At 37.1% G+C, this 18458-nt stretch overlaps 1 protein-coding gene across 1 annotated transcript in view; it reads right to left on the bottom strand.

Moving 5' to 3' along the window:
• The window catches only part of LOC149844857 (alpha amino-terminal protein methyltransferase), a 46169-nt gene that overhangs the window by 26884 nt on the left and 827 nt on the right, over nucleotides 1-18458 (bottom strand). The window contains exons 2-5 of the mRNA XM_089995329.1: nucleotides 16803-16938; nucleotides 3522-3580; nucleotides 1400-1519; nucleotides 1221-1322 (exon numbers count right to left, since the gene is read on the bottom strand). Coding sequence (XP_089851455.1) covers nucleotides 1221-1322; nucleotides 1400-1519; nucleotides 3522-3580; nucleotides 16803-16938 — 417 coding nt within the window. The remainder of the gene's footprint in view (nucleotides 1-1220; nucleotides 1323-1399; nucleotides 1520-3521; nucleotides 3581-16802; nucleotides 16939-18458) is intronic.

The following is an 18458-nucleotide window of genomic DNA, read 5'->3' as shown; positions in this document are numbered from 1 at the left end:
TTTTACATGATGTTTAGAGCACGGAATCAGGAGTCAGGTTTATCCCAACTCTAGGGAAGGAAATAGTGGTCCATGGAAGTCAATACATATCTCAAAGCATATTAAGATAGGGTCAGATCTATGACCTAACACAGACTCAATGTCAAATATTAGGCTGCAGGCTCAGGAAACTGATAGGGTTGATATCAGCAGTTGCATTGGCACAAACAAGAAGAGATAAAGATTGTAGGCAAACTGATAAAGAAAATAGAAAGAAAAGGAGAATATGAAGAATAAAAGAAAGATGCAAGAGGGAAAAGGAAAAAGTAAAAACTGGTGAAGAAGAAGGAAAAAGAAGAGAAATAGTAAGAAAAACATGTTAAGAGAAGGGGATTGACTAACCCACAGTGACATGGTGCTCTAATACCATGAAAACTCTCAAAGGGAATCTGTTATAGCAGAGGATAAGAGAAAGAAGCAGTCATAGCCACCATCTCTTCATTAGTGAAGGGCAACAATGCAGGTCTACCATTTATACCAAAACACTATTAGCCCTAGGCTCTGTTTGGGAGCCATTTTGGGGAGAAGCGACGGGAAATTCACGGAATCCCATCATCTCCGCCTCTTGGTATCGAGGTTTTGGGAGGGGAGAAGGATACCAGGGTGGAGTTGGGAGGGGGGACGTCATTAAAAACACCGGATTTCAAAAACATCCTACCAAGGATGTTGTTGCCAAATCAGTGGATTTAGTCGCCTCTCCCATCACCCTTTCCAACATAGGCTCCCAAACAGAGCCCTATTGGAGTAATTACAAATAGCAATGAAGAATAACACAAATTCCATCAGAAGTCACAAGAGATAGCATAAATAAAAAGCATATCCAATCTTATAATCTGCCACTGCTTGGCTGATCCTAATTAAAATATCAAAAATGCTCCTGCTAGTAGTCCTTAACAGAACTACTGAAATTTGATTACTAGTAAAAGGACATCCTCAAATAAGCCAAAAACAGTGAAATCATCTTTGTACAATGGCTAAAACGACTAGTCTACAATCAACAGTTCAACACTCTCCAAACAATAGAATTTTGAAAAATGCAACTTGCAGTGATGTAGCTAACTGTGAAAAACAATTTCCGACATTTGAAACAAACAGGTCCAGAACAAGTAATCCAAAGTTAAAAGAACTATAATCTTAATACCAACTAATTTTAGTTTAATCAAGTTAATAAGTAAAGCAACCTTTGCCCGTCTAAAAAATGAAACAAAATCTTCGTCTGCAAGCTGACCTATGCACCACTGGACCCATATGACATCATATCTTCCAACTTCGGGGGTGAATTCCTGTCATGGGAAACTAGTTTGTTAGTCAATGAATGAGTTCACATGAGAAGAGAAGATTTCAGGAGAAAACATATTACCTGAAGAGGTACACAATAGAAGTTCACAGCCTTGTGCATTTCAGAACCTAACTCTTCTTCCACAGCCAAACTTTCACGAGCTGTCTCTAAAAAATGTGAAACTGGCTCAACAAGATCAACCTAATCCAAGGCATATCAAACAAAACAGCTATTAGAGAAAACAGCATCTCTGTGGAGTTTCCAAGTAGAATGAACAGAAATAATATAAAAGAACATATTTATAGTAGTCAGAGAAGAAAACAATCACAACAACAACAACTACGCCTTCATCCCAAAACAATTGGGGTCAGCGATATGAACCAAAAAAGAAATTCATTTTGGGTCTTCCACATGAATCCTTTTCCTCCAATCATTTCTATCCAACGCCATGTCCTCGGTGAGGTTCAAAGCATTCATATCCTTTCCTATCATCTCCATCCAAGTCTTCCTAGGCCTACCCCGACCTCTTTTAACTAATATATTTTCCCATTTCTCCAACCTTCTAACTGGAGCATCATTAGGCCTTCGCCGAATATGTCCAAACCACCGTAAACGATTCTCTCGCATCTTATTTTCAATGGGTGCAACACCTACCTTCTTACGTATCTCTTCGTTCCGAATCTTATCTTTTATTGTATTTCCACACATCCATCTAAGCATCCGCATCTCAGCTACACTCATTTTTTGAATATGATGTCTCTTGGCAGCCCAACATTCCGTACCATATAGTAAAGCGGGTCTAATAGTCGTCCTATAAAACTTTCCCTTCAACCGCAATGGCATTCTACGATCGCACAGCACTCCAGTAGCACTTTTCCATTTCATCCACCCAACCTTTATCCTATGATTTACATCTCCATCAATTTCTCCATACTTTTGAATGATGGATCCCAAATATTTGAAATAATCATTCACCGGTATATCTTGCTCACCAAGCTTCACTACACTCCCATCACTACTTCGTTGCTTACTAAACCGACATTCCATATATTCAGTCTTACTCTTACTCAACTTAAAACCTCTAGCTTCCAATGTCTGTCTCCATAATTCTAACTTAGCATTAACCCCAGCTCTAGACTCATCAATCAAAACAATATCATCAGCAAACAACATACACCACGGTACATTTTCTTGAATTGATCTCGTAAGCTCATCCATCACTATCGCAAATAGGAAAGGGCTTAAAGCAGATCCTTGATGTAACCCAACCGTTATCGGAAAATTGGTTGTCACCCCTCCACAAGTGCGGACATTGGTTACTACTCCTTCATACATATCTTTAATTATACTAATGTACTTGAGAGAAACACCTTTCTTCATCATTGTCCACCAGAGAACGTCCCTAGGTACTCTATCGTATGCCTTCTCTAAATCAATAAAAACCATATGCAAATCTTTGTTCCTCTCTCTATATCTTTCAATAAGTTGTCTAAGAAGATGTATAGCTTCCATAGTTGATCTTCCAGGCATAAAACCAAATGGTAACATAGTAAATGAACTAAATGATTTCTTTTTTAAATGAATATCACAACTTTAGAATGAAAAACAACATAGTAATATATGATCATCTTGACATTTTCCAGATTGTTGAAAGCTCTGTTGGTTGAAGACGCACTTTGGCATGCATGATTGTCATTTCATGAGCTGGTATCTTAGGTAGCCCCGCAATTGTAAATGACCAGATAGGTAAAAAGAAAGAGGTCACTTGAATTAACAAATCCTTGTTGAAAAGGCACTGCATGAATAGGTATATCACATTATTGTTATTGCACGTTATCCACAAGTGCGATTAGTACATAAAGCAGAAAAATTATCCATTTATTTAACCAATCAAGTCAAAATGAGTGGATAAAACTAAAAACAAAGTTTAAACAACAAAATAATCTTAGAATATAATTCTTTAGAATGATCTTTTCATAGTAATATCCATAGCTAACAAACCAGGTCACTAGCAAATGATACAAATAAACCATATCTGATAAAACGACCAGCAAGAATCAAACATGATCTTGCCATTCATGTTCCTTTTTCCGCATCTAACCATCACAGATAAGAGAGTGGGTACCCACCATGAGTTGTTGACTAGAAACACCATACTGAAAGCAAGAAAGGGGGAAAAAGAATGATATTCTGTTATTCTTACCTCATTAAAATATCTAAGAAGAAGATTCTTTGTAACTCTTCCAATACCAGAACCACAGTCTGCATGAAATTTTACTCATTGATTACAAAACTGCACAACTAACCTCCACATAACATCAACACAACATGCTAACAGCAGAAAACTATATACAACAAGCTGATTAGTCTAGCTTATTACTCATGCTTCAGGATATTTGCAATACCATTCCCCATGATACTGGGACACTTTCCATCTAGACTCAAAAGCACCAAACGAAGGTATCCTTTTAATTCATCTCTGCAAGAAAATAGGCATTGCCATCTGTGTGTTTAGCCAACTAAATACCATCAGAAAAAGTTAAAAGATCCTGATCAGCCTTGACATGTGTGCCAACTACCCCTGCGACCTGCACTGTTAGATAATAATATTCCATGTGCTTTATTATTTTTCTAGAACAAAAACCTTTGGAAATGCCTTCTCTCTGCCTTCTAAATATGAATAGATTTCAGCCAAGGTCTGCGTTGAATTTAAAGAAATTATGGATTCATGGTTCCTTGAATCACATTGACACTATATAGTTTATATCAAGGTTGCCCATATCGTACGAGTGTGTATCGTACCTATATCGTACGATACAGGTTGGCACACTTAAAAGGGGCAAAAAAAATATTTTTCATTTTTGGGTTTTAAAGATCACTTGAGGGTCGACTCCCTCATTTGTATAGAGGCCATTAGAGAGGTATCCACTGTTAAAATATAGCTTGCGTATGGATCTGGATCCAGATCCATACGCATGGTATGTTAATATAACACATGCTGTATATTTCTCATTAATGGCATCCTTGTAATATCTCTGATATTACAAGGATAGTTGTATAACTGTTGATTTATTTATATATTGATTAGGGCTTGGAGGTCGGGTATTCTGATTGCCGCCCCAGCCATTGTGCTCTCTCTCTCTCTCTCTCTCTCTCTCTCTCTCTCTCTCTCTCTGTGTGTGTCCTGTAGATGCTATACCAGATCTCAAAACTTTCATGGTATCAAAGCTTGCGTGAAGAAGATCTGGAATAGCAGATCGTGAACAACGTGGGTGAAGAAGATCTGGAATAGCAGATCGTGAACAGCGTGCGTGAAGATCTGGAATAGCAGATCGTGAACAGCGTGGGTGAAGAAATTCTGAAATAGCAGATCGTGAACAGCACCCATCTCTCGATCGTGAACAGCAGCAATCAGCAGAGAACAGCGTGAACAGCGTGTTCATCCCAAATCTCATCAGCACCCATTTCCCGATCGTGAACAGCAGCAATCAGCAGATCGAGAACAGCATGTTCAGCGTGAACAGCGTGTTCATCAGATCGAGAACAGCATGTTCAGCGTGAACAGCGTGTTCATCAGATCGAGAACAGCGTGTTCAGCGTGAACAGCGTGTTCAGCCCAGAACATAAACTAGACCCTTCTGAAAGTTGGTACCTTTATTTTCCTTTCAGCGTGAACAGCGTGTTCATCGACTGTGTTCATCCCAAGTTCCTTCTTTTCTGTTACTCTATCGTCTGTGCTGGTTCCAATTTTTTTTCTCTTGCCTAAACATCACCAACTGCTGTTTCCTTTCCTCTTTGCTGTTTTAGTGTTCTTTGTGCAGCACTTTTGGTCGTACAGGTATATGCCCTATTACAGTTTTTTTACTGATTGATTAAGTGATCTCAAATCTGTTTATTTCTTTTCATTCATCGTGTTTTGCTTATTCATTATTCCACTGATATGGATTATTCTTCATCTTCGTCATCCGGTCCCTCTGCCAATTTCTTGAGTCAGCTCGTTACAGAAAAACTTACTCATTCTAATTTTTTGACCTGCAAAAGGCAAATCCTTCCTTTTATACGGAGTCAGGATCTCGATGAACATTTAGATGGTTTAGTTCCTATACCACCACGGCTTATTTTGCAGGAAACCAATGATGAGAAGGGTGACACAATTACCATTTCCATTAAGAATCCAGAGTATACAGCTTGGAGGAAGCGGGATTAGTCTTTGGTTGCTTATATTACGTCAACACTCTCTCAAGAAGTGTTGGTTACTCTTTCAGATGATTGCACTGCGGCAGATCTGTGGAGTAAGTTGTCTCAGACATACTCTCAGATATCAGAAGCCCGAGTTATGTACTTAAAACATGAATTTCAAAGTTTGAAGAAAGGCTCCATGACAGTCATGGAATACATAGGCCGCTTGAAGAGTATCACTGATCAATTGGCTGTTGTTGGAAGTGCTATTGCAGATAAAGATAAAGTTCAACAACTTCTCAATGGATTGGGTCCTGATTTTGACATGTTTACCACAGCTTTATCTTGCCTCCCTCACTTGCCTACTTTTGATGACCTCCAAGCGAAACTTCTTCAGCATGAGATGATTATGAAGCAAAGGGCAGAAGGAAATGAATCAGCTCGTCCTCATTCAGTTTTGGCCATGGACACTTCTGTAGGTTTTGGACGAGGGAATGGAGGTCATCAAGGAGGCAGAGGCCGCGGACGTTTCGGGCAGGGAGGACGTGGTATCTTGCCTACACCTAATATTTCAGGGGCTTTTAATACAGGGAATCAGAGGAGAGTGCCCACTTGTTTCTTATGTAACAAAAGAGGACATGTGAAAGCTGATTGTTAGTTCAATCCACAGAATAGAGGAAAAATAAACAAAATTGAGAATAAATCAGCTACTGCTCTGGACACAAAAGTGCCATCCACAGATGTGCAACAACTTTTGTTATCAGCATTGTCACAGATGTCGATCAAGCAAAATGAACAAGGCGAATGGTATGTTGATTCAGGTGCCACCACGCATGTTACGGGTAATGCGGGTAAGTTATCTCACTTATTGCCTTACTTTGAAAAAGGTAGTATAGTTACGGGAGATGGAACTTATCACTCCATTAGTCATACTGGCAATGCACATATCCCTATGTCAAAGTCCTCACTTCACTTGTCCAATGTCCTTCTTGCTCCTAATATTAAAAAGAACATTGTTTCTGTAGTTAAATTTGTTGACGATATGAATTCTTCTGTCAAATTTACTCCATCTTCTGTTTATGTTAAGGATCTACGAACGAAGGAGACGTTCGCTAAGGGGGAGCGACAAGGAAACATGTACGTCTTCAAGGAGATTCCTTCAGTGTCTTCGTCTTCAGTCCCAGTCCTCCAGTTGCACTCGTCCAAGCATTCTTCAATGTCTTCGCCTTCAGAGTCTTTGTTTTTTCCTTCATTGAAAGTTTTTAATTCATCTCATTGTAATAAGCCAGATATTTGGCATAGTCGTTTGGGACATTGTAGTCGAGGTTTCGTTGAAAATCTTGTATCTGATGGTCTCCTTCTAGAGTCTAGTTTATGTTCATTTTCTGATGATAATAATAAATGTTCTTTATGCGAACTCTGCAAAAGTCATGTTCTTCCTTTTTATATTATAAATAAAAGAGCTTCAAAGCCATTTGAGATTATTTGTTCTGATGTTTGGGGACCTGCACTTATTCCCTCTCTTTCTGGCAGTCGTTACTATGTTATCTTTATTGATTCCTATTCCCGTTATACTTGGATATATTTCCTAAAACACAAGCATGAAGTTTTTCAAATATTTCGGGAATTCCATTCGATGGTCAAAACAAAGTTTGCCTGTGATATTGTGCATTTACAATGTGATGGTGGAGGAGAGTATTCATCGAACGAGTTTATTGCCTTTCTTCGGGATAAAGGAATAAGTCGACAGGTTTCTTGCCCTCATACTCCTCAACAAAATGGGGTTGCAGAGAGGAAACATAGGCATATTGTCGAGAGCGCGATGAGCATGTTACATGATAGCAATGTGCCCGTTAGTCTCTGGACAGAAGTTTTTCACACATCTGTTCATATCATAAATCGTCTTCCTATGGCACTTTTGGATCGGAAATCTCCCTATTATACTTTATTCGGGCAACATCCCTCTTACGATGAGCTGCGTGTTTTTGGTTGTGTATGTTATGTACATGTTGATTCATCTCTGCGAAATAAGTTTCAGGACAAGGCTGTCAAGTGCAGATTTGTTGGGTATGAAGATGAATACAAAGGTTATAGATGCTATGACCCTACTACAAAACGTATTAGGACTTCCAAAAATGTTGTTTTTGACGAACGAAATTTTCAGGTTAATGACTCTGCAGCGTTGCCATCTCGAGAATTAGAAGTATATGATCCATGGATGAGCGCAGATCTTTTTGCTAATACCGGAGAAACATGTCAGACAAATTGTCCTCCCTTCAGCTTGAGTAGGGAATTGAATGACTCACAGATGCATGTTGAATCATCTCCAATTGAGTCTCCAGCTCAGCCACCTCCAGTAGAACGCTTCTCTGGACAGATATATACTAAACGGGACAAAAATACAGAGCAGAGGAATGTGGAAAGCATCGCCAATGATTCGGCTCAAAGGCCGTCACGCATTAAGCATCCTATTCAACGATGGGTGAGTTATGAGACCTTCTTCCTTGATTTCCGGTTGTTTATGTCTCAGCTCACAAAACAGGATGAACCCACTTGTTTTAATCAAGCTCTTCAATCCCGTCATTGGACTGAAGCTATGAATGAAGAAATGGAAGCTCTTCATGAATGCCAGACTTGGGAAATAGTCCCTCGGCCAGAAGGAAAGAATGTAGTTGGCTCCAAATGGGTTTATAAAACAAAGTATAAGCCTGAAGGAAGTATTGACAGATATAAGGCGCGACTTGTTGCTCGAGGATTCACACAACAATATGGTGAAGACTACGATGAAACTTTTAGTCTGGTAGTCAAAATGGGTACTATTCGTGTCATCATATCCCTAGCAGTCGATCGAGGTTGGAGCCTTAGCCAGATGGATGTTAAAAATGCATTTTTGCATGGAATTTTAAAGGAAGAAGTGTATATGGAGCAACCTCCTGGTTATGCCAAGAAGGATCCTACTGCCTGGGTGTGCAAACTAAGGAAATCTCTGTATGGGTTGAAACAGGTGTCTCGTTCCTGGTTTGAAAGTTTCTCTATGCAAATTCAGAGTTATGGTTTTAGAAGATGCTCTCTGGATCACTCACTTTTTATTTACCAAAAGGCAGACATTGTTATACTTCTTCTTATATATGTTGATGACATTGTGATCACTGGGAGTTCAGATAATCATGTGCAAGACGTGAAGCAGTTTTTAATGAAAACTTTCAAGATGAAAGATTTAGGGGAGTTGAGGTACTTTCTTGTTGTGGAAGTTGACAGACAACAAGACACATTGACACTCATGCAACACAAGTACACTCTTGACCTTCTGGAAAGAGCCGGCATGACGAATTGCAAACCAGTCAGTACTCCTAGTGTATTACATCAAAGGCTGAGCTCTGAAGATGGTCATCTTTGTGTCAACCCTACAATGTATAGAAGTCTCGTGGGAATGTTACAGTACTTGACCTTTACCAGACCTGATATAGTTTATGCTGTCAATCAGGTATCCCAGTTTATGCATGCTCCAACGGAGGGTCATATGGAAGCTGTGAAGCGCATTCTACGCTATTTAAAAGGAACTATAGGAGACGGACTTGTTTATCGCAAGAACGATAATTTGCATAGAGGACATGAACTCATCACTTATACAGACGCAGATTGGGCAGGGGATCCAGATGAGAGACGATCTGTCTCTGGATATTGTGTTTATATTGGACACAATTTAGTATTCTGCAGCAGCAGAAAACAAAAGGCAGTGGCACGATCGAGTACAGAGGCTGAATACAGATCGATGGTTGCAGGCACGGCAGAAGCCACATGGATTAGACACTTATTGAGTGATCTTGGGGAGACAATTATTCAATCTTTTCTTCTATGTGACAATCAAAGCGCAATAAACATTGCATGTAATCCTATCCAGCATAGCAGAACGAAGCACATTGAGATTGATCAACATTTCATACGGCAGAAAGTCGAGATGAAGGAGATAGAACTACATCATGTTCAAACAGAAGATCAAGTGGCAGACTTGTTTACCAAGGGGTTAACAGGACGTTAATTTTGGCTATTGAAGAGCAAGTTGTACATGATCCAAAATCACGTACAACTTGAGGGAGGGTGTTAAAATATAGCTTGCGTATGGATCTGGAGATCCATACGCATGGTATGTTAATATAACACATGTTGTATATTTCTCATTAATGGCATCCTTGTAATATCTCTGATATTACAAGGATAGTTTTATAACTGTTGATTTATTTATATATTGATTAGGGCTTGGAGGTCGGGTATTCTGATTGTCGCCCCAGCCATTGTGCTCTCTCTCTCTCTCTCTCTCTCTCTCTCTCTCTCTCTCTCTCTCTCTCTCTCTGTGTCCTGTAGATGCTATACCAGATCTCAAAACTTTCATCCACGCACCCTAGGACTCGCGAGAGCGATTTTGGGAACGATCCATGTGCAAGGGAGAGGCCTTTTGTGATTTCATCAAGAGTGCATTTCCATCATTTTTTCACTCGAGGAAGTGGGTTAAGGTAAAAAACCCTATTATTTGTTTTTTACTGAGCTTTTTTGAGGGAAGATAGCATCAAATTATCCGGCATGGCAATGGAGCACTCAAATAATTAGTGAAAAACCGGTTGAAAAGCGAGTGCAACTATTGTCATATTATTATTTCAGATGGTATCTCTCGGTTGAAGCATCATTTAACTGGGACACACATAAACGTTGTGGCCTGCACGTCAAGGACTCTGTCGGATGCCATGAAATGACAATGCCAACAATTATTTACTGGTTTGAGAAAAAAAGACAAAAAAAGATATGAGTGAGGCAAACATGGGGTATGCACAACCCTAAGAGGACAAAGATGAGCTCCCAATTTCTGATCCCTAGGCTCCTAGCGTAGCATTAGAAGTAGGAAGTTCTGCAGCAAAGGAAAAAGGTATGGCTGGTACTAATAGTAGTGTTGCAGGCACAAAAAAAGAAGAGGAGAAAGAAGAGTAGGAGAGTGTTAGAAAGTGACTTTGAATATTTTAGGTTCGATAATGAACCCATACACATGCACATTAAGTGCGAATATACCCACTTAAGGGAACAACACAAGCACATCAAGTGCTAATACATAAACTCATAAAATGGATAAATATGACTTAAAGTCATAAGTTGAATATTATTAAAGAAATAGGAAGAAGAGGGTAAAAACCCTATACAATGGAGCATAAGCTCCTCCAAGGAGTGAAGGAATTACAAGGGGGAGACCCCTATTTATAACACAAGAGATGAGCCATATAGGGGGCTCCCAAAGGAGCCGTTGGGAGCCCCCAACGGTCACATTTGTGACCGTTGGGGGCTCCCCAACGACTCTTTGGGGAGCCTCCCTAGTTGGCGCAAACCACAAAAAAGAAAAAAAGAAAAAGAAAAATAAAAAGTAAAATTACAAAACATATTCAAAATGGAATATGCGTAAAATTGTGAAATGTTTAAACTACCCCTATGCCTATAAATAGAGAAATATATATTTTATATATATAATTAGGATAATACATATGCATATATACCATATATGAATATTATTATCCTTTATATATATAAAATATATATAATATTACAAAGGTTGAATGATACATTTTAACACCCCCCTCAAACTTTGCGTGGGGGAACGAAAAGATTGAAGAAAGCAGGAGGAAGACTCTCAAGGCTTCAAGAGCCTTCCGTACGAATGCCATTGCAAATGTCTTCCTCCAACGTCTTTAACGATGAGCACCTTCCATGATCTATTCAAGGTACTTCTTTTCCTCTTATTTTCAAGATCCTGAGAAACAACAACAAAGAACAAGTAAAAAATATCTTTGCACTTTACTCAAATGGAACATTCCCAACAAGGTGCAAAAATTTATGCATAATAGGATAATTACTTTAGCATGAAAAGAAAAATTTAGAAAACCAAAGTTTCAAAAATCAAATATCATGTTAAAGAGTGAGCGAAAACGAATTGCAAGAATGCATAATGCATTCATAAGGTTCAATATTGGACAAACACAACCCCATAATGAGAAATAACAAAATGGTCCACTAAGGGACACCACAATAAGCCTACGAAGAGGCATAAGCTACATATGCTTTATTGAATGAAGGGCCTAAATGAGCATATGCATATACTATCATGAAATGAATTAACACTTAAATAAAATCATTAATGAACATGCTCCAAACATACTTTAGTCAAAATGAACACGGATGCAAATGTTCAAAAGCATGATGAATATGAACTTCAAGGGCTTTATAATTTTAACACGCATAGATCAACAATAGAGTTTTTCACATCTTTAGGGAGAAGATCTATGTCAAACAAATGTCATATATAAGAAGCATGATTTGACTAAATATATTAAAGCATCCACCCAAGATTCAAAAATGAATAACATTTGAGACAAAAGACTCATTTTGCATATCAAATACAAAAGATGCTGAAAAACTGTAAGCACTTCATATATAGATTAAATGCTAAAATATCAATTTGATAAAAAACATATCACGGATATCATTCACTTGTATCTAAAAACACAAGTTATGAATGAAATTTTGCAATTTTCAATAGTAGTTCATCCATTACAAGCAACTACCTCATTAGTCCTCCAAAACTCATAAATCAAGTGTATAAGCTACTAGATCAAGAATATAAATAAAATGTCATTAAAGGCCAAATGACACACACTAAGGTGTGTATAAATACCTCTTGTCTACATATAATAATACTTGAAATGAGTGCATCAAAGACAAGAATAAGAGAATACACGCCAACATGGACAAAAAGCATCTCTTGTCTATGTAAAAATACACTCAAGATCAAGTATGTTCAGCTACTAGAACAAGAGTATTAAGCCAACCATGGGCTAAAAACACAATAAATCTCTTGTCTACATAAAATGGCACTTGAATTGAGTGAAAGAAGTCAACCATGGGCATACAACTCAGCGACTAGAACAAGGACACAAATGCCAACATGGACTAAAGATCACACACCATGGTGTGAATCAATGTGCCTTGTCTATATATGATAACACTCAAGACAAGTGTGTTTAGCTACTAGAACAAGAGAAACAAAGCCAACAAAGGGCTACCAACACACAAATGTGTAATAAAATTCTTGTCTACATATGATGACACTTAGATAAGGGTTATAAAAAGAAGACTATTGAGGCAATAAAACTTGTAATGACAAACATATAAATAAAACCTTGAATCAAAAGAACGATATCCTTAAAAAAGAATACTCATAACAACAATATTTTGAAATAAATGTGTGAATATACACACACTAAGAACACTTGTGCATAAAAGCACAAAACACAAATGTGTAAATGCACTCATAAGATCCATAAACAATAAAAGGTTGGGCAATAATCCCAAAAACCTTGATTTTAATATACCTTAAGACATTTTAAGGTTTCAAACATCATATATCCATCACATTTATATATAAATAAGAGCATCCATAAGATCAATGGCCAACATTAAACTAGTGACACACTCATATACCAAATCATTCTAGAGTCCCAAGGTGCCCATAACTCACCTCAACCACCATCTATAATATGGCAAGTGGACAATCTAAAATGTCATAACACAAGGTGCCCATAACTCACCTTAACAATCATCTCTAATATAATAATAAGGCCATAAAAAAAAGAATTTGATGCATCATATAACATGTGATGGATAGAAGATAAAATGCCATAAAAAGGCAATGAATTCTTAGGGAAAACATTTTCCAAATATGTGATTTTTACAAAGAGGGTCGATTCAAAGGTCCAACATAATTAATCACAACAATATGTCATATAATAATAATGATGCATATATACGAAATTATGTTCAATCATGTTCACTATACAAAAAAAACTTTAATAAACACAACATGAAATATTTAAGCTATGTCATGTGTGAGAAAGGATTTGGAATAATCCAAGAAACAAATCAAGCCTTTATAATTTGCAATTATATGTATACCAAGATGCAAAATGGCAATAATCTTAAACGTGCAAATATAGGACAACATATACTAAGATATTACGGAAGCATTTTAAAAGAAACAATCTTACAAGTCCATTAAGGGATAAAAACAAACACAAGCCCTAAAGAAGGCAATAAGAACATCTCTTTATTGAAAAGAGAGTACTATGTGAAAATGTCTATGAATAGACAATACGCATACAAGCATAAATATTTTATAAAAGAAGTGTACGAAGACACTCTCACAATACTTGAACAAAATACGAAAACGTAATAATATCAAACATGCAATAATGCATGTATTTCATAAAAGATGCAAATGCTTGAGACTCTCAAGTTTTAATGCAATTTAAGACAAAGAAGACCATATTATGGCCAATGTAGGCATCCTTAGAGATACAATCAAGAGGTTTTTGAAACCTTATGTGAAAAATACAAACAAATACGTTTGCATCATTAGAAGAAAATCAAAAATAAATGAAATCTTTTATACCAAAGGATGCAATAGATACACTATGCATTCTATATAGTGTGGGAAATTCTTTTAAAAGATCTTTTACAATGGTTCGAACAACCTATTTATCACAAACAATTTTTCAAAAATCCTTTAAATAAACCAAAAACATTGAAACATCTTTAGGAGTTCTCATAAATGGTTATCATTAACAAGAACTACTTATGATTCATAACAAAGATAAAGATGTGAGAGATTCTTATATAAGAATTATATCAATATTTTTCAAAAAAACATGTACTAAAATCCATAAACAAGAGAGGAACTCAAAACAAATTAGACTTTATATGAGAGAAAAGAGTTTTAAACAACGATCATTAATCAAGACATCATATATAATTTTTAAAAGGTAATTTATAGGTCAATCATGAAATACTTATGTAAACATCATAAATCCCACATAATTGAAGACAATTTTAACAACATAAATTACTATTATATGTGATGAGGAATCGATAGCCAAGAATTATATATTTGAACAATAAACAAGTTCACCAAATTTAAAAATAGATATTTTAAAATATACGAACACACGAAATGTGAAAGGAAATGATTCAACTATCAAAAAACACTAAATGTGCAAGAAAAATAGTTTCATAATGCATAATATGTTAAGAAAAGAGATACATACCGAAAACTTAAAAAAAAAGAAGGAACAATGAATACTTCACCATTTCTTGAGCACCACGCTTTCCGTTGCGCCAAGAGACAACCCCATCGTAACTGGGCTCTGATACCATGTTAGAAAGTGACTTTGAATATTTTAGGTTCGATAATGAACCCATACACATGCACATTAAGTGCAAATATACCCACTTAAGGGAACAACACAAGCACATCAAGTGCTAATACATAAACCCATAAAAGGGATAAATATGACTTAAAGTCATAAGTTGAATATTATTGAAGAAATAGGAAGAAGAGGGTAAAAACCCTATACAATGGAGCATAAGCTCCTCCAGGGAGTGAAGGAATTACAAAGAGGGAGACCCCTATTTATAACACAAGAGAGGAGCCACATAGGGGGCTCCCAAAGGAGTCGTTGGGAGCCCCCAACGGTCACATTTGTGACCGTTGGGGGCTCCCCAACGACTCTTTGGGGAGCCTCCCTAGGTGGCGCAAACCACAAAAAAGAAAAAAATAAAAAGAAAAATAAAAGGTAAAATTACAAAACATATTCCAAATGGAATATGCGTAAAATTGTGAAATGTCTAAACTACCCCTATGCCTATAAATAGAGAAATATATATTTTATATATATAATTAGGATAATACATATGCATATATACCATATATGAATATGTATTATCCTTTATATATATATATAATATATAATATTACAAAGGTTGAATGATACATTTTAACAGAGAGTTCTTCAAAAGGAAGTAGAGCTAGAGGCTCTATTAGGAGTTTTTTTCTTCCTAGGACTACACTTGTGGCGCAACCCGACAATCGTATTGCTATGACTCCTCAGCATTTAGTCGAGCAAGCGAATGTCGCAGTTGGAAGATGGTTTTATTATATTTGCATTCCTTTCAATGCGGCAAATTCATTTCATTTTCAGGCCATGAGAGATTCATAACCAGTATTAGGCTTGGATGCAAGATGCCTTCGTATCATGCTTTGAGAGAAAAGATTTTAGATGCTAATGTAAATAAAGTGAAGATAGATTAAGTTTGCCTCTTCCAGGTAATGTGAATGGCTTCTGATAAATTAAGTATTTTGCCGCTTCCACGTAACAAAATTGGAATTGTTAAGTTTCTCAGATACCAACTAAGGAAGGAAGGTAGAAGATAGAGACGAGTGTTGATTTGGATCCATTAAGAAGAAATGAAAGCAAAGATAACAAAAATTAAGAGAAAAAATTAAAACCACAGAAATAAAAGAATATGAAACAACAAGAAACAAAGGATGTGGGAAATGAAAAGGAATATGAAACGACACTCTGAATCAAATATTAGTAATGCTAGGCCAATGATAAGAGAATATAACAAAGCATTAAATGAACCAGGTAACGGAAAGGACAGATCCATGTTTTTTTTTGTTGCAGATCAGACGAAAGCAGCAAGAAAAATATCAGACCAAATGCCTTCTTCAAATCAATGATTCAGAGGTACTTTGGGTATTAGCTTGATGCCCAAGAAAAAGATAAAGAAGTTGATGATGTACCAAATGACCATACAATCACACCCTCCCCTTTTTTATAAAGAGGCATGAGTGAGAAAAAATATCAAAACTGAATCAGACATCCTTAGAGAAATATATTCAAGACTGTAATATGCAGTCAATATATATATATATATAAAGAACAAGAAGGAAGCGATGACACAGATTGAGAACACAATACTGAAGATAGAATAAGAAAGAAAGATGAGAAGATGACAAAGAGAAGCAAATCTGGAAGATGCAAGAAAGAAGCCAAAATCAAACTCACCTGATGAAATCAATCACCAATATGATTTTCGGTATCATCATCTTATGGGATTCTCCAAACACTCATGCACAAAGAAGAAGGAAAACTAAGCAATGCAATTTCCTCTCTAACTGGACCTTCAAACTCCTTACAAATTTCTTGCATCAAACATAGAAAGAGGAAAGATTATTCCAGCAGGCAAGTAATTGTCACTCAGATATCCAGTTTTTCAACCAATTCATTCAAAGAACTGCAAAAGGGAATCATGCTACACTATAAGTTCTAGGAAACAACTAAAGAGGTTTCTAAGTGAACAAAATAAGTTCCTCTTGAAAATTAAACATAGAGAGATGAAAAAAGCATGAAAGATTAGAGTTTGATGAATTCACCAAGAGCAACTAGATGGCGTTTTCCAGGAAGCCAATTGACCAAAAGTTCACCAAGGAAATCTTCACTACCTTTCACATCACACTGGCTAACATGACCATACCCACCCAAAACACCATCCACAGAAGCCTCTACACCCTGTAAAATGAAATTAATTATCATTTTATAAAGGTAACAAGTCAGTGAGTAAAGAAAGAAAAGGTGAAATATTTTCAGCAACTTAGCTATCTACAAAAGGATGAGAAAAGACATTAAGATATTGGCAAATGTAGAAGATCCATCAGATAAGAAGTTCTTAAATTCTTATAATCATATGCATGCACAAAGTACTTATTGTCTCTGCTTCTAGATTATGACAATTTCTCCCTACTGTTGCCTAGTAATGATTTACCATCATCATGAAGTCTTGTTAGCCTACAGATGGACTTGGCCCGGTAATGATGTTCCCATATGCCTTTACATCACCAGTCACTGTCTCCTTGATGGACTTTATAAGTTATATCACCCCTCATTAACTCCTTGATGGACTTCATAAGCTATTTCCTTCTATTTCTCTAGCCCGTGTCAGGGCACCCTTGTAGTATATATATTTCAAGTTTACATATATTATGTTGTCTAATTAAACACCCTCTAGACCAAGGAACGCTGGTTTATCACATAAGAAACCACCAGCTTCAAATTTTCTACATATAAGTTCTATTAAGAGTATCCTCCTTAAACTCATCACATTATTCCAATGGTAGATCCCACTACCAGAATAAGACCATAATATGGTATGATAAAGCTTTCTAGTTCAGCCATAAGCAGGACTCTTGATATTAGATGACTCAAGATGGCATGGGTTTGGGCTGCCTAGCCCAAGCCCAATAAGAGTGGGGTCCAGGCATCCAGCACAGCCTGACTAGCAAACAGGTTGGCTTCCTGGTAGGGGTGAAATGCCAACTCGAACCATCCATTTGCCAGTCGGGTTTAAAGGGCAAAATTGTTCTCAATTTTATCTGTGGCAATTCTACCGAGATCTCTTCGTTAGTTGGGGGAAGAATCAACACAACGGCCGACCCCACTTGGAATCCAGTCTGATGAGACCCAGGCCCAGCCTGAATCCGATAAGAATCAGATCAGGGTTTCAGCGGGCCTGGATCTCTGTTGTGCGGCCTGTCAGGCCCAGAATATCCAACCCCAACTCTCATACCTATTAAGTTTGCAATTTCGTATAATTTTATCCCACTCTATAGACTTTGAACAGTTCAGATGTTCCTCACCACCATCATAACTCCCCATTGCTCATTCATTTAATTCAACTAACAGGAACCTATTTGGAAAGATGACCATCGAAATAATTACATAAAAATGAAGCATTCACCTGGCTGGAATTCAGGTCGACAAGACTCAGCTACCTCATTACAAAACACACTCTTAATTTCACATGTTGGAATTTATTTGGAACTCCACCGAGATCGTAGTAGCAACCCTTAAAATCTCGCCAAAAGGGAAAAAGAAGTCCCAAACAGATAACCAATACCTCCTTCCAAAAATGTAACACAATCACATTTCCTTTCCTACCGAAAGTTCCAGACTGGTGACTATTTCTACCAAACACATGGGTGGTGCGCTTCTTTTTCCCTTTTCTTTTGTTTTTTTCAGCCAGATGGCCTGGA

The sequence above is a fragment of the Nuphar pumila genome, chromosome 2 (genome assembly GCF_984573655.1).
Source record: "Nuphar pumila chromosome 2, dmNupPumi1.hap1.1, whole genome shotgun sequence".
NCBI classification, from domain to species: Eukaryota; Viridiplantae; Streptophyta; class Magnoliopsida; order Nymphaeales; family Nymphaeaceae; genus Nuphar; species Nuphar pumila.
Note: the sequence above shows the minus strand (reverse complement) of the source record. Positions and strands in the feature narration are given on the sequence as shown.